Below are 26,167 nucleotides of genomic sequence, written 5' to 3' on the forward strand. Positions count from 1 at the left end.
TTCCACACCCTGGATCAGAATATATACACCGCTTCGGAGAAAGGAAACACAATTAAACTGTTTTATTTATGTTTCTATCAAGAATAAACATTGTTTGAAATAGAAAAGAACAACAAAGCGTGGGAAGACAATCAGCCAATACGGGATAGAAGTCTTGTTATAAACCCGGTTTTTATATATTAACATAGCGTTTTTGTTTTCTAATAAGCAATGCCAAATATATTATTTGTGTATTCTCATAAACCAAATATATCGTTTTGTAATGGCCGTTTCTAGAATAAAAACAGAAACATTTAATTGTGTTACAGACTCATAACCATCAAGCAAATTAAATCAATAGTCACAGGAAACAAAATAATTACCTATCAGTCAGAGTTAAAGACACACACACACACACACACGAATCCATGCTGTAACCAGACACAAGCGGACTGTGGACGTAATTATTGATAACACAGCAACTAATGAGTAGGTGGCGCTTTTAACAGGTTGCATGTAATAATTTCAGATTTTAAAGAAACAAACCTCACATAGGGGGTAAAGGACTAGATGAGTGAATGGAAGGGGAGGTGATGAATGAACTGAGATGGTGTGAATGGGGAAGTGAAAGGGGAGACTGAGTTTGGAGGAGGGATCGAGCGCGCAGGCGCCCCCCCCCCCCCCCCCCCCCCAATTTAATCAATTTCTCAAGGTGTTCTCTGCAAAGCTGAAGATGGCGACATACTGAAAAAAGGGGAGCAGAAGGGGGAAATCAGGATGGTAGGGGAGCAAATATACCCCTTTGCATCAGAAACGGCAGAAAAAAATCAAAGAGAAACGCTCTTGTCCAAAGATGACAGTTGTGCTATTTCATCTTTGCAAGTGCTCCGCGTTTCCCGAGAGCTGCTAAAGGAGTGATAAGGATGCTAAGCAGATTTTGCAACATCCTGAAATTATGGGTGTATAGGGAAGGTTTCGTCGGGCTTTTTTTTCCCTTTGCAATGGATCATCCTGAAAATTAGACGCAGAGGAGGGGAAAGGGGGTTGCGTTCTTTATTTTAACAGACGAACAAAAACCTTCCCATCACCATGCTGCAAAGGAGGTAGATGACATTGTTTGGGGGAAAATTGGAGAGGAGAAAACCCAACTGGAGATCGCTTTTGTCTCCCCCTAAAATATGATCAGAGGTGCTTGGATGTATCGAAGGGAAGATGATGCCGTGTTGAAAATCTGTTGTGCACCCAAACAAAACGACAAACCCTGCGCCGACTCCGAGAGGGCACAGAAATGGCGAATGTCTTTGGCATCCCTCTTATTTTTCACTGTCCTTCTCTCTGATCACCTCTGGTTGTGTGCTGGAGCCAAGCAGAGGTCCAAGGATAGGGGGCTCCGTGCAACGCGGGGCAATGCAACCGATGTGGGTTATCTACAATTCGCATCAAATCCACAATTTTCGTTAAGGGATCAACTAGTACTAAATAAAAGGGGGTGTGATATTTTTCTAAGCAATTCGACCAAATCTGCTGCTCCTAGTCCTCAGTGCACTGAGGATCAAGACCACCTAGATCTGGAGTCAGCCTGCACCAAATTGCATTTGCAACAGACAGGCTTCGGGTCCTTATTATTAGCATCATCACCGCCATCCCCCTCATCTGCAGAGTTCTTGTTGTCTTATTTTCGGAATTTTAGCCTTTCTTTTTGTGATTCATATTCCGTCTCAGACCTGCTGGTGGGTATGGCTAGCCCGGACGGTTTGGATTGCAGTCTTCAGAACATGCTTCGGGATTTAGGTACAGGCGGAGGGGAGGATGGGGATGTCTGCAGCAACTGCATCCAGGCTTATGTGAGGCTGGACCAACACGCTCAGGAAAAATACGAGGAGTTTGACTTCCTCTTTCTCAAATACTTACAATCAGAGGATTTTTCAGTGAGATCATGCATAGGCGACTGTAAGGTAAGTGATTCTGCTTGTTGGCCTCACACAAGAGAACGACACACGCTGTCCCTGTTTTGCATACTGCAGCTGGTGTCTGTCTAAAGCATTCGTTTTGTGCAAAACACTTGCCCACCAGTCACTTCAACGTGTAACACGGTGTCTAAAATGCCGACCCCTCATTAAAAAAAACATATATAATACAAAACAATTGCGGATAAAGTAAACATATTTGCTGCTATTGCTTTGTATGGTTTATTTTAATTCTGTATATATATATATATATATATATATATATATATATATATATATATATATATATATATATATATATATATATATATATATATATATATATATATATTTAGTTTTAGTAGTTTTCTGAAATAAACATAGTATTTTTTCAGCAAATAACTGAGGTCTTTACTAAACAATCCCATTTATAACAGTCTCGTCTCATAAATCTTGCAGCTGATGTTATTTACTTATTTTTTTTATTGGTTTTAGTTTCGTAGCACTCCTAGCTGGATAGAAAAGTTTACATTGCAACAGGTGGTAAAGATACTGATACAGAATTGAATCCCCTAGGACGGTAAGAACTATTGTTAATAAGATACTAACAGACAGCAGGGAAGCGGAACAACCACAAGGGACCCGTTGTGTTCTACTTGTGTGTGTTTGTGTCGTCTCCTCTTTCTTCGTTTCTTAACTATTCTCAAAGCAGACAGGTCGACCAGATCCAGCTGAACGCTATTGCGTAGCAACAGGCCATCTACAGTATGTATGGAAAAATATACACACGGAATGCCTTGGGGAATACGACCACAATAAAATATTATGATTTTAGTAAGTGATAAAAGAAACATATATAAAAAGGCTAACATACAACTAAAAAATTATGGTTAGCTAGAATATATATAAAAGGAACTGAATCCGCCTAAATGTCTACAGCACGAAATAATTAAGGAACCGGTTTCTTCTTAAAGCGTTGTGTTGAGTGTGAGTTTCATCATTGAATTGGCCTGTTAGGGTAACTGCTGCACAGACCGGCAATTCGATTTTGTGGTCGTTCATTAAAATGGTAGATATACAAAACCTCCCCTGGCTTGCCAAGGCCTCAGTGCATAGCCTTTATCTGTGTGCTGATACATTCCAGTTCCATTGACGACTGGTGGCTCCTGTCATACTGTGGCCTGTAGGGATGTCGTTTACTGCTCCAGGCTTGAGTCCAGTAATGGAGTAAATCACTGGAATAATGCTTCATTTTGTTTTACAGCTACAAGATGGAAATTGTGACCCTAATCTGTGATAATGAGAAAGTAATTGAGGATTGTGGATCATGTAGAATGATACATTTTATATTTACAATGATTTTTATTTGTATTGTACGTTGTGCACATTTATAAATTTCCTACATCTTAAGTGTGCTCTTATTATTTGTTATGTAAACTTTAGCATGTATCCATAGACCTAATGTATATCACGTGTATGTGCTGGTGTATATAGTAAGTGCATATACACTAAACATAGGGTTGCACAGGATCCTGCTCAGTTAATCCCAAAGTTTACTTCCAAACCAGACACCTCCATGGCATTTCCTAATCATCCTGTTCTTACCATTTCTATAAAATCATTGTTTTTAATGCAATTACTTCATACATTCCAAGTCCGGGGGGAATAGGTATTGTATTTGACTGTATACATTTAATAATTGATTTATTTGTGTTTAGGATGGGGGTAGATGGCTGCTTTTTGAAGTCATATCTTCCATTGGTAGCCACACCTTGCCCATTAAAAAGTTCTGTAAAAGGCAATGTGGACTGGGCTGACCTGTAAGCAGGGTAATTCAGGTCCAGTTTGGCTTTTGACAAGCAGCATGGGAAGCCAGCCTTCTCTCTAATGCCCCGCACATTGTAGCCATTCATTTTTGTGTGGCATTGCCAATGTCCTGTCTACTAGTGGACATTAATGAGCCATGGCACTGAGATAAGAAAAAAACCCACAAAAAACCCACATTCCAGTTTGTTAACCAGAATAATCTTCACCGGCTAACTTCTCTTATCATAAAGAATCACAATAGCTTCATTTTCTTTCTTTCTTTAAATAACAACATTATTTAAATAAAGTTTTTAAACATGGGCACTGTGGACATATGCAGGCATGCACACAGGCACACACACATGAGCAAACAACATAGGGTAATTTCTAGTGAATTCTGGCTGAATACCACAGGGATAACACCAGAATATCTCATGCACTTCATTTTGAATTCAGCCCTGTTAATTCATGTGAATTGAATTACCCATATTCATGCCATGTTTCCTTGCAACTAATGATGTTGCTCACATGTGTAAGGCATGCATGAATTAGCAGTTGTTATAATCCCTGGTTCATGCATGAATGCATGCCTTATACATGTGCTTTACCATACCTCATAGCTACCTGGCTATTCTTTATAATGCTTACCTCCTATGCTTTACCATGCATTTACTATGCATTATTACACTTTGCAATGCTTTTACTATGGTACACTTTTAGAAAGTATCATTTGTAGCACCTGTGATCTACAGTGCAGGTATAGTGATTCCATATCCCGTACGTAAAGCACAATTTCTTCACAAGGCTAGTTTAGTTGATAAAAGCCTGCTGCAGGCAGTGCTGCCATAACAAGACAGTTTATCCTGGCCTTGGTGCCTTTCAACTTTCTTTGTCTCCTGTGGATTTTGTTAGTCTCCATAGAAACTACCTTCTAAAAAGCAAGTATGTCTTATAATCAGCAATGAACTGCTGTGCAGCCTCCCACGCTCTCAGCTCAAGTAGGAATGTGGCCACAATGTTAGCAAACTATCAGGTAATTCTGCATCTGACATGTAAATAAAAACAGCGGCTTTAACAACGATTTACAGTGAACACCAAAACAGTATCAAAAGTACATCTATTACTGATACTTATCTTTCCTCATTATCGTATTCTAATGAACATTTTCTAACACATTCAAACTTACAAGTGTGCCTTAGCTTATCGCTGTAGTGGACAGAGCTTGTGGTGGGAAAGCTAAATGGGCAGCATTCTGCAGTTACTGCCAGGTAAAATTGCTTAAAATAAATGTGATGCTTTGTGTTTATGGAGCTCTGAAATGCTCGATATTTCCTTGGCAGGGCTGAGCGAGTGCTGAAGCGACAGTGTCATTATCATGCACCGTCTCAGACTCTAAGCAGTGTAGCAGCTGATTCTCGTTCCAGAGTCTGCTGGTAGGCCTAAGCCAGCCATATTTGGAATGGTTTCTCTGTAAAGGTGAGATAGAAATAGGAACAGTATTTAAAACCATAGAGCAAACACTTTAGTTTAGGTATCCATTATAAGTAATTAGAGATGTCACAAGTGTCACCTTTAGTAATAGCACCCATCTAAGTTTTTATCCACTATTCTAATTCCCCAGAAATGTCAAGAGTATTGACAGAAAGTTCCTTCAAGCTTCACCAGAGGCCAGGAGTGTTCTGTGTAAGAATTGTTGGAAGCTATAAAGTGGAAGTGTGTTTGAAAGCAGTGAGGGGATATTGGGCTCATAGCATTCAACTGTGTATACAGCCTGTTGGCAGTGTAAACCAAATATATTTATGTATTCACATCAAAGCAGTTACTAATTTGCCAGAAAAGTCTTATTGCCGAGGGGGTCTTGGAACCCACAAGCTGTACACAAAGGTTTTAGGAAAACACAGCATCTACAGTGCAATGCTGGACACGCCAAACCTCCCATGGGCAGAAGAATAGAATCATAAATGTATGAAGCTCTGATAAGAGAGAATATAATATGCTTCCGGTTCAGATAGCATTCTTAGATCATTTTAATGGTATATGCAGTACAGTGCTACCATATACAGTGTAGGGTACTCAATCAAACAGAACAGTGAAAAAGATACTGTATATTTCAGTGCATATGGATTCCTTGACTCCCAATAGGTAGCACTGTGTTATATATCAGCATCCCTGTTTTAAGGGACCCTTATAAAAATCACAGGTAGGTACAGCACACACCACAGCTACATTTGGTAATAACATTATTTACCACGTGCAATAGAGAGTATTGTTTGATGTATTCATTGATGTACATTACTGACATTCTGGTTTTAAGTTGTTTAATGTTGACTATCAATTGCTTTTTACTTTCTGTGACTTCTGGTGTCCTGTTGGTTTGGCTTCATTTACTGAAAAACAAAATTTGTATTGCTATAAACATGGAAAAACAGCTTGTCTCCTCCAGCAGCGCGCCCCCCCCCCCCCCCCCCCCCCCCCCTTCTTCTCATCAATCTGCTCTACTGGACTGTGCCATTCAAGGCTCCCAGCATGTTTTCCTTCCTGCAATGTGTACTGTCATTCACTGCTCAGTCCGTTTCTTCACACAAGGCCTGGGCAAGAGCGGCTGACTATCACACTCTGCGATTGCTGGCAAGGCTATGGATTGACCATGTATTTGTTGCAGCAGTATTGCCTGCAGGTCCTGAAGTCACATTGCAGCAGGCAGTGTGGCACAGACAAGCAGACAGGCTGACCTGCCAGGAACATGTTCCCTGGCTCCTGTAGGCATTGTAGTAATGCCTGAGATGGCAGCATGGTGGGCAGGCATCCCAGTGAGACTCATTCCTTTGCATACTAGGTGGACCTGATGAATTTACAAAGCTGTGCAAGTACATGTATTACACTGTGTATCATTGTACTGCTTTCCACATTAGAACACTTAAATACCTTTGGCTCTTCTAAGCAAAGGAAGATGATTGCAGCACTGTCTGTGCTCAACTGCCATTGTTCCCTATTAGCTTTCTAGGTTCTTGTGCATGCATCTGTGTTCCCTCAACACGTTATTATACAAAGCAGATTGCACCGTACCTATAGACTGTACCAACCAGCAGATCCCAGACTGATTTCCAGCTGATTCTATGATAACATTTCAGGCAAATGGTTCCCTATTAAGGATTAATGAGCTGTAATCCATTTCTCATTCATAATTCAGTAATATAATCATGTACTGTGGCATTCCATTTACAAGGAACAGGACAATTCTGGCTTTTATAAGATAACTAAGGCAGGATCTTTACCTTCATTTTAAGGAACGTTTTTTTTTTTTAATGACTGATTTTTGTGAGCTTTTAATTGGCCGATTAATTACTTCAGTGTACTTGTCCAGTCAAATACTTTTAAAGGAACAGTTCCTGAATGTAAATACTGTAGATGTGTACATATCACTAACAATCACATAATAGCCAATAATAACACATGAATAAAATATTACTTACCTGATTATGATGAGTTAGTGTTACAGAATGCAGTGACGTGTCATTTAAATATATGTGATAGTCAGCCAGAGATACCAGTCCTGTTGGGAGTTGGCAGTCATATCATTTGATGGCTGTTGTCACAGTATATTTTTAACATAAATCAGAAAGTTAAAGCCTTGCAGTGGAGCTTGTCATAATCATCAATCAAACAAAAAGCAAAATAAAAAAGGATTTTGAAGCTTGAGGCTGTTGAAATGCAGTAGATGACTGCAGCAGTAAGACTAGGATTAAAGCTATAGGTAGGTAGTAGCTGGCTTTCAAAATAACTCCATGCATATAGTATAACCATGCATATAGTATATAATCATGCAACTAGTATAATCATGCATATAGTATATAATCATGCATATAGTATAATCATGCAAATAGTATAACCATGCATATAGTATATAAACATGCATATAATTTAGAACCATGCATATAGTATAGAATCATGCATATAGTAGAATCATGCATATAGTATATAATCATGCATATAGTATATAATCATGCATATAGGCCATTTTATGTTTCACTTTTTTTAGAAATGAAAAAAAAAAATTATCAAAAATTCCAAGGATTTCATGTTGTCTTTATCTATGTTATTATCCATGCTGGTGTATAGTAAAACAAAGATCTATAAACATTTTTGAGAGTCTTGTTTCAGCTGTGAGAGCACTAATAATGGGCTTACATATGAAACCAGAGGAGTAAGTACATTGTCTTAGAAAGCAGCGTGTGCCTAAGTAAAGGCTCATGTTGCCTCTTTGCACGGTGGTGCATGGATGCTATATGGTTACCACTCACAAGGATTATAAATAGCATATAAAGATAAAGGGACAGGAAACCGAATTTGCTTTTTAACAACACATGTTTTAATTTGAAAACAATTTGTTCTTTTTTTTTTTAACTTCGTGTTTGAGTTATGTGTGGCTAATGGAAGTGTCATTGTTTTGGTAGCCTCAACAAGTGTAAGGAGCTAGTTTTCACTGAACTTTGATAAGCCCAGGTGAAGCCACTAGGCTCTGAAATGTTCAGGCTGCAGCACAGGTGTTCTGTTCTGTAAGTGGTGTTCAGGATTTGCTTTCCTGATTTAAAACATTTCATTGACCCTGTGGTCAGTCATTTATTAGCCCTTCCATTCCGGGAGCCCCACACTCCCCGGAGCTGCGGCTAGCATGTCTTTAGGCTAAAGGCCACTTAATCATCACTAATCTTAAGTGACTGCGCTTTTGTGACTGAAATAGATGAAGGAGTCAGCTGTACAATCTGCTGTGCAATATATGGTCAGACAAAGCTTTGAGCTCTCACTAAACAAAATGAAGGTGAACCCAGGCCAATGAAATTCACACTGTTAATCAGTACTGTACTGTACTTGTTAAATAAGATTAATAGACACAGGAACCCACGTGTGTGTTGCATGGTTACTGTATATGGACTTATGGACTCAGTATATATTAAATTATATATATAAAAATGTTGTGTACCCAATATATCATGAGGGACCTAAATGTACTTTATCCATCGTGATAGAAATATATATATATATATATATATATACATATATATATATATATATATAATATATATATATATATTATATATTTAAATATGCTTTATATAGCGCCTTTCATGGTGGACCACCATCACAAAACACTTACTGACACAAGATTACAAGATACCGTTACAAGAATTATTCTTTAACCAATGGACCACACAGCCTCCTATATATATATATATATAATAGATATATATATAGTATATATATATATATATATATATATATATATAATATATATATAATACATATCAATTATACATATATTGTTAGTTATTAGGATTTGATTCTTGTTGTGTGATTGAAACTGTCAAACATCTGTGCTCAGCAATATACCGCCGTGAGTCAGTTCTGAAATTAGCTTGGATACTGGGGATGAGGCTATGCATCAGACCCCAAAAAAACCCCAGACTAATATTGTGTGCTTGTACAAATGTAGTTTAGTTTAAGGGTATTGTACGCTAATCAAGAAACTTGGATTGCAATTCAAATTTTGTTTTGCAAACATATGTCATTTGGAGGGCATTTCACATAAACGATGGAGGGCCTGTCCCTGGCAGGAAGTAGGTGAGGGGTGAGGACACAAACACAAAGTGTCAATCACATGAGTAGTGCAACTGGTCAGTCGTGTTCTAGAATATCAATGAGACTTATTGAAATTCCAGCAACTTCCAACACTGCTCTAAAACCCTGTCACAAATCTGCCCTACCTCCAGGCACATCCCATTGGTTGGAGCCTGCGTCACCTGCCCAATAAAAGTGGAAGAAGCTGGGCCCAGTTCTTCAGTTCCTGGCAGTGCTGTCTGGAACGCATTAGAATGCTGCTCATGTCTGGCACGAGGTAGAGCGAGCTTAGCTTAGCTGTCATTTGAAGGACAGTGACTCAGGGAAAAAAAAAGTCCTCAAATGGCAGTGCTTTATTTTTTTTTTTATATTAAAAAGGGCTATTCGGTATAATTATTTTATTAAGCATGAAAGCAGCAAATGCATATTAAACATGTCACTCCTCCTCAACAAGTCCTGCATAGCACCTATTGATTCTTCCCTCGTTCAGGGGAGCAGCAAGTGGAAAGCTTTGTATTATTGTATTATGAAGGTTAATGTTATGGACATGACTGGTCACTTCTACCTTTGATAACCTAAAAACTAACCTTATCAAACTGGATACAAGTCTCAACTAATAATACACATTTATTTCATAGAAGAAATATAAAAATACATGAAAGAATCTGAAAATGCTGTGGAACCATCACAACCCTTTAGAGAGAAGCAGGGCAGCAACAAGACAAACAGAAGCCAGAACAAGTTTACCTTCTGGTGACACTGGCCTTAGAAAGGCTTTAAAGAAATCCAGAATTAGAAAAACTGTTTTCAATATAATTGCAAAATATGTTGTTCTATAATTGTTAAAACTTCACAAAAATGGATTTATTACTTACCATCCATACGTGCGGGGAGGTCTTTTTGGGCTAATTGTCACATTTCCTTGCACATTTTAAAAGTCCTACAACCATGCCTTGGTTTTTATACGGAAAGCTGATATATAACTGGTATGGACAGCATCTGATGAACCTCTTTCTTTGCGCACCAATTCACTCAGAGCAAGCCCCCTTAAGCCCTGTTGGTTTACAGTAATTAATATAATAAGTCGGTAACACTTTATATTGCATGGCAGAAATTAATATTAAATAGATATGCAATTGCATATTAAATAATGTTAAATTAATATTGAATAAATATGCAATAGCTGGTTTCTTGCTAAACGTTAACCAAATGTCAATTGAAAAATTTGCATATCACATCCATTTATATTACGTTTTTTGTTACCCTTGAAAATATGTAATAATACCCCATATGTTTTTAATTGAAAATACAGTTAATCTGACTTAAATGTTAATGGAAAGCAACAAGGAATAATTGAACATAAAATGTATATCCATTGCATATCTGTTTAATATTAATTTATGCCATGCAATATAAAGCGTTAGCAATAAGTCTATCTATATGTAAGCTGTAGCAGTACACTCAGCATTTTGAACATGCTCCCCAAACACTGTGTCATCCCACAGAAAGCAGAAACTGTTGAATGTTCAGCTGTCCCACAGACCTCTAAAACTCTCAAGCAAACTCTGCTGCTGTCACCTTCAGGATGTGCCTATACCCCAGGTAGGCGTCTCTGTGTACAGCAATAAGAAATTCACAGAAGATATTTTCATCCTCAGAACTGTCAAACCCCCTCTTGTCTAGGCACTGGTGCTCTTGGGTTTAGTGTTCTCTTTCAATAAATGTTACACAGCGGCACATTTCATTATCTGCTCATTGCCTTGGCAGCATAAACACAGTGCTTATAACGTTCCTCACATCCAGAAAGCCTACTAAGAAATTTGATCACCAATGATATATTCAAAGTCTCGGGACCCCTCAGACTTTTTAAACTGAGCATGAGGGGCCTTCATAAGCACAAAAATCTCTTCAGAGAATCATATGGATGCCGTCAGTTATCTCGTTTTCCAAAAACATGGCTGTACATGAAAACAATACTTTTTGTTTAGAAAGCAGCAATGTATCCTGTTTGTTCTGGATCGGACAGAACGTGTCGTTTACATCAAAGCTAATATTTTCCAACAGGAACCATACTTTCACCGGGAGGTGCAGTCAGTGCACGGTTAATAAGGTAACCGTGTTTGAGCAATACAGATCCACTCTTTGAAGTAGTACAACACAAACCTGTATTAGAATTTAATGACATGCTTGTGGAGGAAGCTTGCTTTGAAAATGTATACATTATTTTATTAAAAAATGTATAAGCAATATTAGACAGTTATAACAAGCAATAAATAAAGTGTTAATTCAAATGTTACTGAAATGCATTCCTAGCTAATATTTGTCATTTGTAACACATCTATAGATGTTTTATAAATTAATCATTACATTTCAGTGGGAGGTCTATCCTTTTTTGGTAACACTTTACTTGAAGTGTCTCAATCTGTTTATTTACATAGTGTTATATAATAAAGTCCAGGGCTTGTAACCAGAAGGTCACCGGTTCAAATCCCACCTCTGCCATTGACTGGCTCACTGTTTTTGTGAACCTGAGCAAGTCACTTAACCTCCTTGTGCTCCATCCTGCAGATGAGATGTTAAATCAGTGCCCTATTGTAAGTGACTCTGCATATAATGCACAATTCACAGCCTACCTCTGTAACGCGCTTTGTCATGGTGCTATATAAAGATATTATTATAGTATATGTGTGTACTTACACATAATTATAATATGAATAGTTACAATTTACTTAACATGTACGTCTTTTTCCACAATATCCGTAAGACAAAAGGGTTAGGGTTAGGAGACTAGGTTCAGAGTTAGAGATAGGGTTAGGGTTAGGGTTAGGGTTAGGGTTAGGGTTATATCATGCAAAACAATACACATTAAGTGCATTGCACAATAGCATTGTAATTGTGTATAAGTACACATGTATTTACTAAGTATCTACCATTTAAATATGCAGTATTTAGAGACACCAACAGTAATGTTAGGTGTTACCCCTTTTTTAATAGTATCTTCTTTCAGTTTATAACATGACTGATCAAACAAACCTTGCATGTTGCTTTAATGTTAGAACAGCTACGGGCTGCCCTATGACTGAAGTTCCTGTGACAGAGGGGTTGCTTTCATCAACACCTGTTCATCATAACCTCCTGCTCACGACCAGGGATAAAACATCAAGCCAAAGCACTTCGAAATTCATAAAAAAAAAAAAACACTTTCAACAAAGCGATTTTTCATAGGGTGTCGGGAAACAACATCAAGGTGACAACACTTGTTGCTCGGCGACCGAGGCTGTAATTAAAAGCAGAACAATAAGTGTTAGCTCGTCACTCAAAGACGAATGCATCCCAGAAGTCTATTAGAACAACTCTCTATACAGCTTTAGAAGGGTTAGAGGATATTCAAGAGGAACGAGGAAACACATAAAAACAGCTCTTTATTGCTCTGGTAGTTCTCGGCTTATTAGGAATAGACCTTGGCAAGTCACCATGGCAAGGCACCTGTTCTTTAAGATTATTTTAACCATGTGTTAAAACACGGAGGAGAGGGCTGCTCTACAGGCCTGGGTTCGGATCCATTTGTTATTTGTTTGAAAGGTAGCGTCACACCATTAACCTCTGGTCACGCTATCATAACAAATGGCTAAGTCATCTTGTACATTACCTGCACTCTATCGTCTCACAATGAGTTGCTCTTTTCAATGAAGAGATTCAGCCAGAGTTAAAAGGCTAATTCTGTTCATTAATTTCTTCAGCTTTGATGTTCTAATATAGATATAATTACACTGCCGATGGTTGTCAAGAAAAGAGAAAAAGAAAAACGTGAACTTTGGCCCGCTCCCTTCAGTTGTGTTTGTTAGTGTTGCTGCAATAATACGTTGCATGTGCACTGTCCTCTCGAGGTCCACACCAATCCCCAGGAGGCTGATTAAGCCAGGACTGATTATTATGTAGTCATGAGCAACATCGGCTGGTTATCATGTGAAAGGAAGTGCCCTATCTGCACAGTCGTTTTCACCATCTCGTTCACTGAGATATCACTTTAATGAAACACATTCAGTGTGTGTCATGCATGCTGTGCTTCAGAGCAAGAGACCCCATCACTATTCTTGCTTTTGTATTATAATCATGAATTCAAATGCAGTTGGGGCTGGATTGTCAAAACACCTTTATTCATAAAGGAAAAACATTAATAATACCAAATAAATAAATAAACCTGTTCAATGTTTAACTGAGGGGCTTGTCAGCTTGTTTCTTATTCCTTAAGTACAAAGTTTGGGAATCTGACCCTACTGTTTCTCTGGCACCGGAGAAGTAGTACGACTAGCCCCTTAAAAAAGAAAGTCATGAGAAAGTGCAGTAAAGAATATCGAGAGCGTGGTGGTGAAGCAATGACAAACAGAAAGACACGGTAGGAATCTTACCAATGATGGTCATGTCATAGTACAAGCATGGGCAGAAAGACTGGGATGAGAACCTGCTACCCCACTGCTATCACCTGACAGTGCTGGACAGGTGGTTAATTGCATCACATTAGAACAGATGTGTGTGTGTGGGGGGGGGGGGGGGGGGGGGGGGGGAGTGCTACTCAATAACATTTTAAAGGAGGACTGATGTTTAAGGTTACTCTGCACTTGCAATCAATAATTATTCTCATTTCAATTGTGTGTTCTATAACAATTATTGATCAGTGATGTCATGCAAAAAATTGAATTTGTTTCCAATAAATCCCCACAAGCTGCCATTCTCCTTCTGCAGGAACTATCGAACAGAATAGGTACATTTAAATGTACATTTTCTGAGGTCAGACTGGACAATAGAGCAAGGTCGTATGGACCTGTATGGTGTCTGGCTATGGAATATATCCCAGCACTCTGAAGGAGTATGACTGCCCACAGTGAGAGTGTGGGTGTATCACTTTAAAAGCGTTAAACAGCAGAGGACCAAGAGTGATGCCCCTTCAGGCAATGAGACAGCACAGGCATGTGGAGATGCAAGACTCCCCATTGACTGTCACCCTGAGCTGGCATTTAAACTGAACACCCTGATGTTTTAGAAATCCGTCTCCCTTGTCTTCCTAACTGACAGTAATATTATCTCCATTCTTACTGTACCAGCACGCTGGTTTCTATTTTTAATTTTTTTTTTTTTCTTTTTTTTTTTGCTCTTTACATGAAATATCTCTATCTACACTGTAATAACATGGTAATTACACACATTTAGTTGTGTAGTTACAACGGGACAGAGTTCTTAATTACAAAAGGGCATTGCTAATGTTTTGTGTAACTGGACTATATTTCCAGTGTAATTACAATGTAACATGCTGAGTTTGAACTGTGACTTATTGTTTATTTTATTTTAACATTGAACACCCATGTATGTGAATACACCTGAGACCACTAAAATGGACAAATCGAAACAAGATGTTGGTTTTAGGTACAATAAGGTAACTTAAATTCTACTGGATTCAAATCCAGGTGACTATTGTCATTGTATTTTATTTTGTTCTCCAAAAAATAATTAGGCCAGTCAATTTTATTTCTAGCAGGAACTTCTTGCATGAACCAGTTTCATTAATTGGATTGGAAATGATTCAGTTGCTCCAGTCTCCTTTAATGTCAGCAGCTCTATAATACCCAGCCCTGGCTGGGCATTGTACATGCTTGAGGGAAATATATCGGCAGAATGATAATGACATGGTAAGATAGCTAATCTGTAAAAAGAGAGTCAACATGACAACTGCCTTCAGCGCATGTTCAAGTCGTCCCGCACAGCAACTACACCAGGTTATCAATGTAATGTAAGTGAAAAGGAAAGAGAGGAAACTGGTCAACATTTTAGTTTTAGTTGTCTATCAGCCACACATAGGTCTTTTAAAATGGGGCTGTGCTATGCTGTAGTAAATTCTGTGAAACACGTTGAAAGCAATGGTACTGGCAAACGTGGTAAAGAACTTCTGATTTATAAGATCATGAGGAACTTTGGGGTTCTATAACAAACATCGTATCTCTTTTTTGCCAGCTGCTCTCCCTTGTTGTTGACCTCCATGTTCCGATTCACTATTATATCATCCTGTCTGGGGATCTGGACACCCTGTGTGTGTGTGCGCGGCTCTAGCTCTGATTAACATTACCCCTGCCTATCTATATAACTGCTTTACCTGCATACCCTGGATCACATGCTCCCTACAGAATCTACACCTGTGCCAAATTGACAGATACAGTCCTACCTTTTAAATGAACACCCTCTGCCTACATGCAATCTCAAAGACAAGCTCGTTCTGTCAACATACTGTCCCTGCAGTGCCTGAAAAATTATGCCTCTCCCATCTAGAATCAAAATGAAGTATTTTGCGAGCAGCATTCTTTCACAAACATACTTTCATTGATTTTGTTTTGTTTGTTTGTTTGTTGTTGTTGTTGTTGTTGTTATATGTGCCCTGATTTGCATCAGTAAAACAATGCTCTTGATAAAATAGCATTTCTTATGCTAATGATTACCATGTATTATTTCCACTGAGGTTTATCGACATTCCAAACAGGTGAGCTGCAAACACTTTCATGATCTGAATTGTAATGCCAGGCGTTAGGTTACAAGCAAGCTGGACATGAGTGTCTGTTTTCAGAATCAGACTTGTAGCCAAGCTACCCGGGGCAGAGTGACAGAGGCATCACGGGAGCAGCAGCGTGGGTGGGTTCGCACTGTTCCGGCTAGACTTTCAATAAAAGAGATGAGGTATGGAAAGTTCACAGCGTGACTCTGCCTCACTCACACAATGATAACACTTTTATTTGTGTTTGTGACTGCTGCTAATCTACAACATGCAGGAAACAAAAGAACAAACAGGAAAAAAAACTGTTTTGCTAGTTCACTTTTTTCATTCTTTATTTGAACAATATTGCAGTCTTGACTATAAGCCCCGAGAGACGAGTGCTGAAACATTTAAAATGCCCGAGTCTTCCACCTATGCTGTGAAATGCTTTCCTGCCTGTTAGTTTGATTTCTCAGGAGAGCACTATGCCTTGCTGTAAAAATGTCACTGTGTGTTCCACAACAACAGAAGGAGAGCTGCTTGAGAGCTGTGGGAAAACCTCTAGCAGCATGGCCAGCAAGCCTGCAGTACACACACCCGCCATTTTCCATTGTCACCAGCTGAGGTGTTGTTTCCAGTGGCTGTCAGGACGAGATTTTTTTTTTTTTTTTAGTAACAAATGATTTTGATCACATTTATAAGACACTTTACAGTTTTACAGTTTGTGCCCAAGTTTAAAAATACCTTCGAACCATATAGTATGTATTGCTATTTTACCCTTAATTTCATTTTGCATGCATTTAATTTAGTGTAGTCATCTACATGAAAAATAGTATACTGTAACCATGAATATGATTGCATGAAAACCATGAAAATGTCTGGACACCAGGACAGTTGATAGGAAAAACGGATGGAGCAAATGTACTGCTGTGATATCTTTCTCAGAAATACTGTGATTACAATTCACACTCGCAGTCCCTTAATGCCTAATCCCTCCTCGTCTACCTGCCACCTGAATCATATCCACAAACCAGTCCACACACCTGAGCCGCTTAGTTTATGTCAGCAAATATAAACCATTTTCACAATTTATGGCACAGTCTTTCATTAATAAATCGCCAGCATCTGTTTTGCATCTGTTTGGCATTTGGTTGGGATTTTTGACATGCATTTGGTTATGTGGGTCCACAAGAGATAGAGACGGAAAAAAATGATACAATAAATGAGGATCTTATGCCTACTGAGCCTCCCCTCTACCCAAACCAATATCTAAACTGGTCCGGAACGGATTTTAGTGCGAGGCAGCGTTACTGTAAGCGTAACACAATCACTTACGTAGACGATCGATCAGGTGCAGTGTTGCAGGCGTCATGTGAAGTCTGGAGATGCGTTTTGAATAATTATGTGATAGACAGAGTGTGGAATGTTGTGCTGTGACTCTCAGGTCAGGTGCTGAGCGAGGTGACATGTGACCAATGACCGCACACAAGCTTGCCGGGATTAGGATTAGATTGCAGTGTTGATGGAAATACAAATATATAACCCAGTATACATATCTACATCCAGTATATATTATGGTTTAAATAGCCCTCTGGGGACTCTGTAGTTTATTGGACAGCGCCGAAGTCAGGCTCGTACATTTCCTTGTTGGGTTTGATTACAGTGCGAGAGGGATGGATGACAGCCGACAGTTCATTCCGCCACCACACATTACTCAGACTAATAGTCCTTAATCACAGAGCTCCTGTAGAGAGGTCTGTGCCTGGGAGGAATCGCTGGGAAACAGAGATACACCGTTCCCTGTGAACAGGCTGTGTAGAATGTGACATACTGCTACAGTGTATCTGGAAACTCAAAACAAAGGCTTCTTTTACACAGCATGGGCCCAAAACCTACTGTTGCTGTAGCAGCCAAAGAGCAATGACTGCTTGGTTTGAAGAATGAAGAAGTGGAAAGTAGTTTTTAAACCGGCGACGAAGCTTGTGTCCCTGCAAGTAATACTAAACCAACTGGAAAGTAAACCACCTTCTGAAGAGAGCTGGTTTTAAACACACAAACTTTTTCGATTAGAAGTCCATGTCAATGTCTTGTGGTAGAAATTTTCGTCCCCTAAATTAAGTGTTTTTTTTTTTTAATATTTCCGTTCAAAGACACTGCAAATGTTATTTTGGTATCAAGTTAAAAATGATCGGAAGACCAGCTGCAGCCCTGAAATAGTTAACTGAGTTCTAGCTGCTGTGAACCACGACAGGGATTCCAGAGGATCTCAGGCCAGGTCTTTTATCATTGAAGAAGTCTTGAATGGAGAGCCGGGTCCATGAATTACCCCGTGACACATGCTTTTTTGAGTTCTGTGATATCTGTGAAATCAGTTTGTAAGCAGTCTTAAGAAATAGGTCATAATAATAGACAGTTTCTGTCCTGTTTGGATGAAAGGAGCAAGCAAACTTTTTTTTTTTCTTATATAAATGTACTATGATTCCCTATGGGCAAGAGCAGAAGGACTCTTACTAAGGATGTGGTTCAATTCACAAATAGTTTTTTATCATCCTAGTAGATCTTTGAGCCTTGAGCCATGTTTCTATGGTTAAATTCACAGGGGATAATCTTTGGAAAATGAAATTACCAACACTTTCCTGTTCTGCCCCTCTAAGGAAAGTGGCTGGTACTGAAACATGGTTAGACTTATCGGAAATTACCGTCTTTCTTAGCCATTTGTTAATTACATAAGCGTCCTTTAACGGAGCTAATGCATCCTAAGGACAAATGGGTTTATTAATGGCTTTATGGAATAATGCCTCATCTTCTCATTGTGGCAGATTAAGCAGAAAGCACAGTTTCTATCGATTGTACATCAGTCTTGTTCTGGAGTTTCCTCGCAGTCCTCGAATCCCCTCACATTTCTGGGAGATCCTGGGATTCAATGTATTTCACTTTCAGAAGCAGGTGCATTGACTGCAAATAGGTAATCCAGATTACAAGGGACTGTTTTACATGTGTACTGGCACACTGCGTCGTGCTGAGCTGACATATCTATGTTGTTGTGATTTGTATTGGAGAAATAGGAGGACTGCTTCCACAATACTGTTTCATAATATTACTGTAAATGGGAGAACAGCACAGCATCACCCACAGAGTAAGATTGCGATATACTGTACAGTAAAATATACATTTTGTACCATAAATACAGTGCACATGCAATACTGTGTTACACTTCACAGTACCAAAAGACCTTTAATATATATTTCATGTCAGGTAGTAAAATAACAAAGCAGCACTGTGCTAAATTAAATAAGGCATGAAATCTCATAATCCATAAAACATTGCATGCTTTTCAAAGGGGATAAACTATTGTGTATTGCAAATCTATCATCACACAAATTGGTGACAGTAACTGATTTGCACCAGTTGTTCCAGGTGGGTTTCCCCTGGGATGAGCACTGCTTATATTCTAATTGTGTGCTAGTGTATAAGCCCAGCCCAAGACCCACAGTATGGCTTGTGCTGTGCAAATGGGTTAGCTGTTAGTGAAATACAGGGGGGCTTTAAAACTGTATTGAAGACGTGTTTGTTTCGCACTCTGCCATGGAAAACGAACAATCTTAACTGAGTCACCCAAATGACTGAGGCGCTCTGCATACCCAGCTGTAGTTATGCTATTCATTTCTTTAACTTTTGCTGGTTTGTATTCATGCCTTGCTTTAACTAAATAGAAGCCACGATAAACTGCCACATTTCTTATAGCTATTATCCCACATGGCATTTACATCCTGTCATTTAATTGTAATATGTGGAACCAAGTGCTTTTATATCATTTCAGGCCTGGATAAGACACTGAAATGATGATGTGTATTAGTAAGGCATGCAGCCAAGCCATTAACTTAATGTATTGATGTAAACCCTCTCGTTTTACCACTCTTCACTAATCCTAACCCTAGGTTTTTATATTTACTCCTACCCTTTGTGTAATATTGTATGGTTAATCCCAATGGCTTGGGCTGAGCACTAATTTAGATCCAGCTTTTTAAAGCGATTACAACCAGACAGCGGGATGGAATTTCCGAGCTTGCTGTTTAAAATAATGAGTTTGACAGTCTTTTTTACTGTTGCTGATTCCCCCTGAAGTGATATCGAAAGATGTATTTCTGTCATTGTGAGGTAAACAAACCTGTGATTGTAAGGGAAGCAGTTTTATATTTCTGCTCTCGTCCTACACGAGCAGTATTCATGTTGGTATGGTAGGTATAGGAGAACTGCTTTCACAGTTTTATAATTACAGTTTCATAAAGTGATCTAGTGCTCCAGCTGCTCCGAGTACAGTGCTGTATTTGTGTACCAGACTGCTGTCTGTGTGGTAATTTGCATGACAAATAAGACGCACACATAAATTGAGTTTGAGTCTGGCCAATTTAGACCTCTGTTTCTTCATAAAATAACAGGATTAGATGTTTCACAGTGCATTATGTAGTGTACCAAAAGTAAGGCATTTACAGCTCATTCATTTGCAGCTGAAGTTAAGTAGAGATAGGCCCAGGCCTCTCACTTCCTGTGCGTTGCCTAGGAAACGGTGTCAGGTCTCTGATTGCTGCCAGCCTTTCAGTAATACAATGGGAGAGGAGATGCAGAGCCGCATTTTGATTATCTGTTTAAAATGCTATCAAGAGGAAATTATGCTGCTGCGCTTGACAATAGCAAACAAGGCTAAAGTGGAGACCTCCAGGCCACACTCTCCTTTTGAGTATTCTTCCAGAATCTGTATAATAATTGCCTTCCTCAAACACAAGACAATGGGGCATCCAAATATAGGCAATAGAATAAACAACAACAACAAAATATGAGCCAAAAGATTCTGACAGGAAATTGAAATGTATCCCAGATCCTTTCTATTAGGAGTCTGGTGCTTCTTGTGACCCAAAAGCGTTTGTGTTGACAGGCGATGCTGTGATGCATATCAGCTGAGATCCTGGCGTTCAAGTTCTCTCATCCAGCATGTCCTCATTATGTTAAGAGTGGAGAAGAGTTGGGAGCTTGTCTCTGAAACTCTGTTTCTGTGAAATAAGGGTCACCCTTTTCTCTCTATGCAGGTTTTTGGGCCTAAGAGGTCACGGGGCAGTAATGTCAAGTCTCACCCATTTGGAGGATTTGTTTTTAGGAAACATTATTAGTGTTCAGTTAAATAGAGTTATGTGCATGATCTGAAATAGAAATTAAGACCCTTAATGCATTTGCGCATGTTTGAATTCCATGCTTACATTTTAATACATATCTCACGCTGATTATCAAAACCTCTATTGGCTATAATGCAGTTAATGAAATGCAATTTTGCCAAAGAAACTGAGCTTTAAATTTTGTTGTCCTTCTGCAATCGTGTCTGGAGAATATGAAACATGAGGCCTATGAAACATAAGTCTGCTCATTTGACCCAGGTTAAGCAAATTCAGCTTGCCTGTGGAGTAGGAGCCAATGTAAGCTGCATGTTCACTTGAAATGGTTCTGATTTGTCTGGGCATCTAGTCCTCTCTTCTCAGAGCAGAGGCAAGGTGCCGCACTGAAGCAGGTATGCAGAGAACGTAAACCTGATACGTAAACCTTTTCCCAAACTGTAAAAAAACAATACCAGAAAAAAACCAAGAAGCAAAGCAATGAGTGGATTAGTACCCGAGGACAGTCTGCAACCTGCCTAAGATTCAAACAGATAGCTTGAGCATTACTTATATCTATAGCAGACACTTTCAGGGAGGTTGTTTACTTTTATAATTTGTATTTTGAGGTGCTCTTCTTCAAGTAGATGTAGTCACTCTCAGCATGTGGCACGCATCTGTCAAACCAGCAAGGCTTTAGTGCTGCCAATAAGTGGATTATTATCATTATCCGGTAAAAAGCTTAAATCTTGGTATCTTGTTTAAACACCAGCTTCTGCTTCTAACCCACCTGCGTTATTAAATGATATCACAATATAAGGTATTTTTAATACATTTTAACGTGACCGACAGGACTCTTTTCACATGCTTGATGCTTGTAGTCATGTGATGCTATACATTATCCACCATGAAGCTGAACGCAACTCAAAGTGGAAGTCTAGTAAATTAATATTTTCAGTGTCTGCCCCTGTGATATAAGTGGGCAGTTGCTAACTACATGACTGGCAAGAATCAGGGGTTTATAACAATGCCATTAAAAACCTTAAACTCTAGTTTTTATAGCCCTTTCCTGTGGGCTTTGTCCATTAAGCTGCTGGGAGGGAGTTTGTCCCAATATCCAATCCCACCACAGTTGACTTGAAGAGTTTTGTATACAAGGTTTTTGTTTTTCGTTTTCTTTGCCAGAAAGCCTTTTTGTAAAACATGTTACTTATTTGGACATAAAAAGCATTTGATTCCTGAACATGAAAACACTGCTGAATAGTAATAATTTTAGGGACATTTTGTTACACAGTTGACACCGGTGCATTTATATTGGTCTATTTTGTCACCATCAGGCAATGCATGCCTTCTTTCTTCTAAAGCTACTAAACACAATTAAGAACATGAGAAACTAAGAAAGGTTGCAAACGAGAGAAGGCCATTTGGCCCTTCTTGCTTGTTTGCTTGTTAGTAGCTTATTGATCCTAGAATCTCATCAAGAAGCTTCTTGAAGAATCCCAGGGTGTCAGCTTCAACAACATTACTGGGGAGTTGGTTCCAGACTCCCACAATTCTCTGTGTAAAAAAGTGCTTTCTATTTTCTGTTTGGAATGCCCCTTTATCTAATCTCCATTTGTGACCCCTGATCCTTGTTTCTTTTTTCAGGTCGAAAAAGTCCTCTGGGTCGACATTGTCAATATCTTTTAAAATACTGAATACTTGAATCACATCGCCGCGTAGTCTTCTTTGTTCAAGACTTAATAGATTCAATTATTTTACCCTGTCTGCATATAACATGCCTTTTAAACCAGGAATAATTCTGGTTGCTCTTCTTGGCACTCTTTCTAGAGCAGCAATATCCTTTTTGTAGCGAGGTGACCAGAAATGAACACAATATTCTAGATGAAGTCTTGCTAATGCATTGTAAAGTTTTAACATTACTTCCCTTGATTTAAATTCAACACTTTTCACAATATATCCGAGCATTTTGGTGGCCTTTTTTTTTATAGCTCCCCACATTGTCTAGAAGAAGACATTTCTGACTCAACATAAACATAAACTCCTAGATCTTTGAAATTGATACAATTTACCCAGACACTTTACTATCATATTAAATTGGACAAGAACACTGCTAGTGTGATACTCAGATGTTCTCATGAATTCCAGTTCACTTGTAATTTGTCAGCATCAACCCTCAGAGATTAATTTACTAGTTTGGAGACAGACAGAGAAACATTTTCCTCAGACTCCTGTCTAGTTACAAAATGAGCCAGAATACCAGACCCCTTTCTGCTTTACAATGCAATAGCTAAACGCACTTGGCCTTCAAATTGTCGCTCTGAGAACTCGGCGATATGGGATTCTGGAAACTTCATCTAACCTACCCCATCATTTTAAAGTGCAATTCTCTGACGTGATTCTATACAATGTGCCTGATATACGAGGGTAATGCCAGTGTGGCGTGCAAGCATGCATGTTTTATTATCTTCAATTCTCTGCCTTTGCACTTGGAACTCCAGGACCAGTGTTTCATTTATTCAGTATGGCTTTTGTTTGTCTGAATGATGTGTCTTATGTTACAACAGCTGGGCAAGCAGCCATGTAAAGATGCAGTACAAGCTTTGAGTGCAATTCTTGTACTGTATTCACTATACTTCATCAAAACAATTCTCTCTTTGTTATACTATCTATTTACTGCTTGCACGTTTAAAGAATAAACTGTAATCAATGTAGTCAGCTGGCCAAATAATTCGGCAGGGTACTTGTAATCAGCCTTTGAAACCAAGAACACTGCTAATATCCAAAGGGGATAATCAGTAATGATTGTAGAGCATTCCATTTTTACAAGGTAAGCGATACTAATTCAGTAGTACTACTACTTTAGCGTTTGCTTAGTTTTAGGGCAGTGGTATTAAAATGCTTATTTCAATGGTACTGCTGTGTCTTTCTGGCCATGTAAGGTGTCTAGCACAGGAGGAAGAAACTAGCAGAAATGCATCCAACTAGATATCTGCAGATGCTGTTGTCGGTGACATAGTTAGAGGTACAAGATCTTGCACCCCAGCTCACAAGAGGAAGAGGGAACCAGCAAGACAGGAAACAGGGCTGTGGTATCAATTAGATCGTATGCTCAGCTCCATCCCTATCCCACCTGATCCCCAGCCCTGGAGTCACCAGGGTGAGAGGTCTGCCCCCCCAGGGCTCAAATGAGAGGACTGGATGAGTTAAAAAGGAATTATCACATTCCCATCACTCCTAATCCAGGCTGAAACTGGCGACGAAGGGAGAATCAATGGGATCATTATCATTAAAACTGAAATGTGATGATTAAAAACTAAGGACGTCCGGAATTACATTATACCTATTACCTACACTGTGCAACATACTGGGCGTTTCTGTGGTGCTTTGATGTTCACAAAGCCATGTCTCGACGATAGGAAAAGGAAGGCATAGCTGTGAAGTGTTGCAACATTCAGAGAGCCAGGGCCTCTCAGCCTTCATCCCTCCACAGGCCGGCTCTGTGTTCAGAGTGATCAGAGGAGGTGGGAGTGAGCAGAGATTGTCAGACTGCCACCCCGAGCTTCCCACTTCCATTTCACAGTGAAGCAGAATCCAGGGGGAAAGCCTTTTGTAAACACAGTGGGCTGGACACAGAGCTGTACACAGCATAGTCCTAACAAGATGTATGCATGATGTTACACAGCCAGTCCCCGTGGGATTCTACAGTGCTCTTTGATCTGTTCTTTGCAAAGATAATGTAATGGGCAACAGCAGAGATTCTAATCTTTCTGTTCACATGAATTACAAGTAAGTGTTTTTCCACCATATAAATATTATATATAAAAATTGCAGTTCCTGTATCCTATAATGTCCTTGTGTATCCTTTTACAAAGTATCTGTTTCGCTAGCAAGATCCAGTTTACTTGTAGAAGTTTGATTTTAATATATCTCTGTAGTGACTTATTTTCACTGCAATGCTGGCACCTTCCAAATGACTACAGCATTAATGATTTACATTGACCTATTTCATGCTGTAGGACATTCTTAACCATCCCTTCCCAGATTCTGTCCTTTCTGATAATGTGTCAAGTTTTAATTTATTGCCCTCGAGTAACCGCAAACAGAATGACTGGCGTTGCTCATGGTTTTGAAATATAATACACCTGCTTTCTCCATATTTCTTAGGATTGTTGCAGGGCTGTGCCTTTCAATATTTGTCTCCCTGGGTTTTTTCAGAGCAAGCTCGAAATTAACTGGGCTGCCTTGAAGGGTTTGCAGCTCTTCTCATCTGGCACAGTGCTCATTTATTGCCAGTGGTGACAGTCTGTATGAAGGAGCTGCTGTATTGTGTGTATTGTGTGTGACAGTAGCCAAGCCCATGGGACAGCTAAGTGAAACCACTCGAAAGAAGCCCAGGTATATAGCAATTCAGATGAGGAAGAACTTTTATGAACAAAACATCCAGATTTTTGTTGTGTATGTTTTCCTATTTTCCTTTTTAAAGTCCCTCTTGATATGTCAAAAACATACAAAACATCGAAACTATTAAATTAGTGAATGGTATTTAATTCAGGTTTGTAAAGCAGTTATTGTAGCTCAAAACCAACAAGTGAAACGTTTAGGATAATCCTAAATAAATCAAAGCGACTGTCATTATCTGAGCCTGTATATAAAGTCCACGGTTGAGAAACATGGAGTTCCAACCCTTGCAAAATCTGTGTCTTCTGTATAACATGTGCCTGAGCACTACCCTATCCTGTCTATAACACAGACACTTGTAAAAGGGTGAAAGTTACGGCATTACGAAAATTACAGTCTAAAAAGTACCAAGCGTCAATTTCAAGATTGATTGCTTAAACTCCAATAGCTGAGCGTTCCAACAGTAAAGTGCTTGGTACACAAAGGCAAGCTGACACACTGAAGTTCTCAGGTATTGAGAATGGAGACAGTGTGTTTACAGAGCTTCCAATATCTACTAGACCACATACAGTAGGTTATTGTGAACCTTGTCATTAAGGGTTTGAAAAGCAACACACAGAAAATGCAATAGCTGTCTACTTTCATGATGTGCTCAGCCCTAGGGTGATTGTGTAAAGTACTCGTGCCATCAGAGACGTTTATAAAAAGGTTTCAAGTGCCTATCAAGACTGATTTTTAAACAGCACAAACAGCGAGGGAAA

The 26,167-nt window shown here is 39.1% G+C and overlaps 1 protein-coding gene across 1 annotated transcript in view; it reads left to right on the forward strand.

The window, feature by feature from the left end:
* The first annotated feature begins 720 nt into the window (after positions 1 to 720).
* Positions 721 to 26,167, forward strand: part of LOC121318939 (transmembrane protein FAM155B-like) — a 59,969-nt gene continuing 34,522 nt past the window's right edge. The window contains exon 1 of the mRNA XM_041256155.1: positions 721 to 1,934. Coding sequence (XP_041112089.1) covers positions 1,158 to 1,934 — 777 coding nt within the window. The 5' untranslated portion in view covers positions 721 to 1,157. The remainder of the gene's footprint in view (positions 1,935 to 26,167) is intronic.

This window comes from Polyodon spathula, chromosome 7, assembly GCF_017654505.1.
Source record: "Polyodon spathula isolate WHYD16114869_AA chromosome 7, ASM1765450v1, whole genome shotgun sequence".
NCBI classification, from domain to species: Eukaryota; Metazoa; Chordata; class Actinopteri; order Acipenseriformes; family Polyodontidae; genus Polyodon; species Polyodon spathula.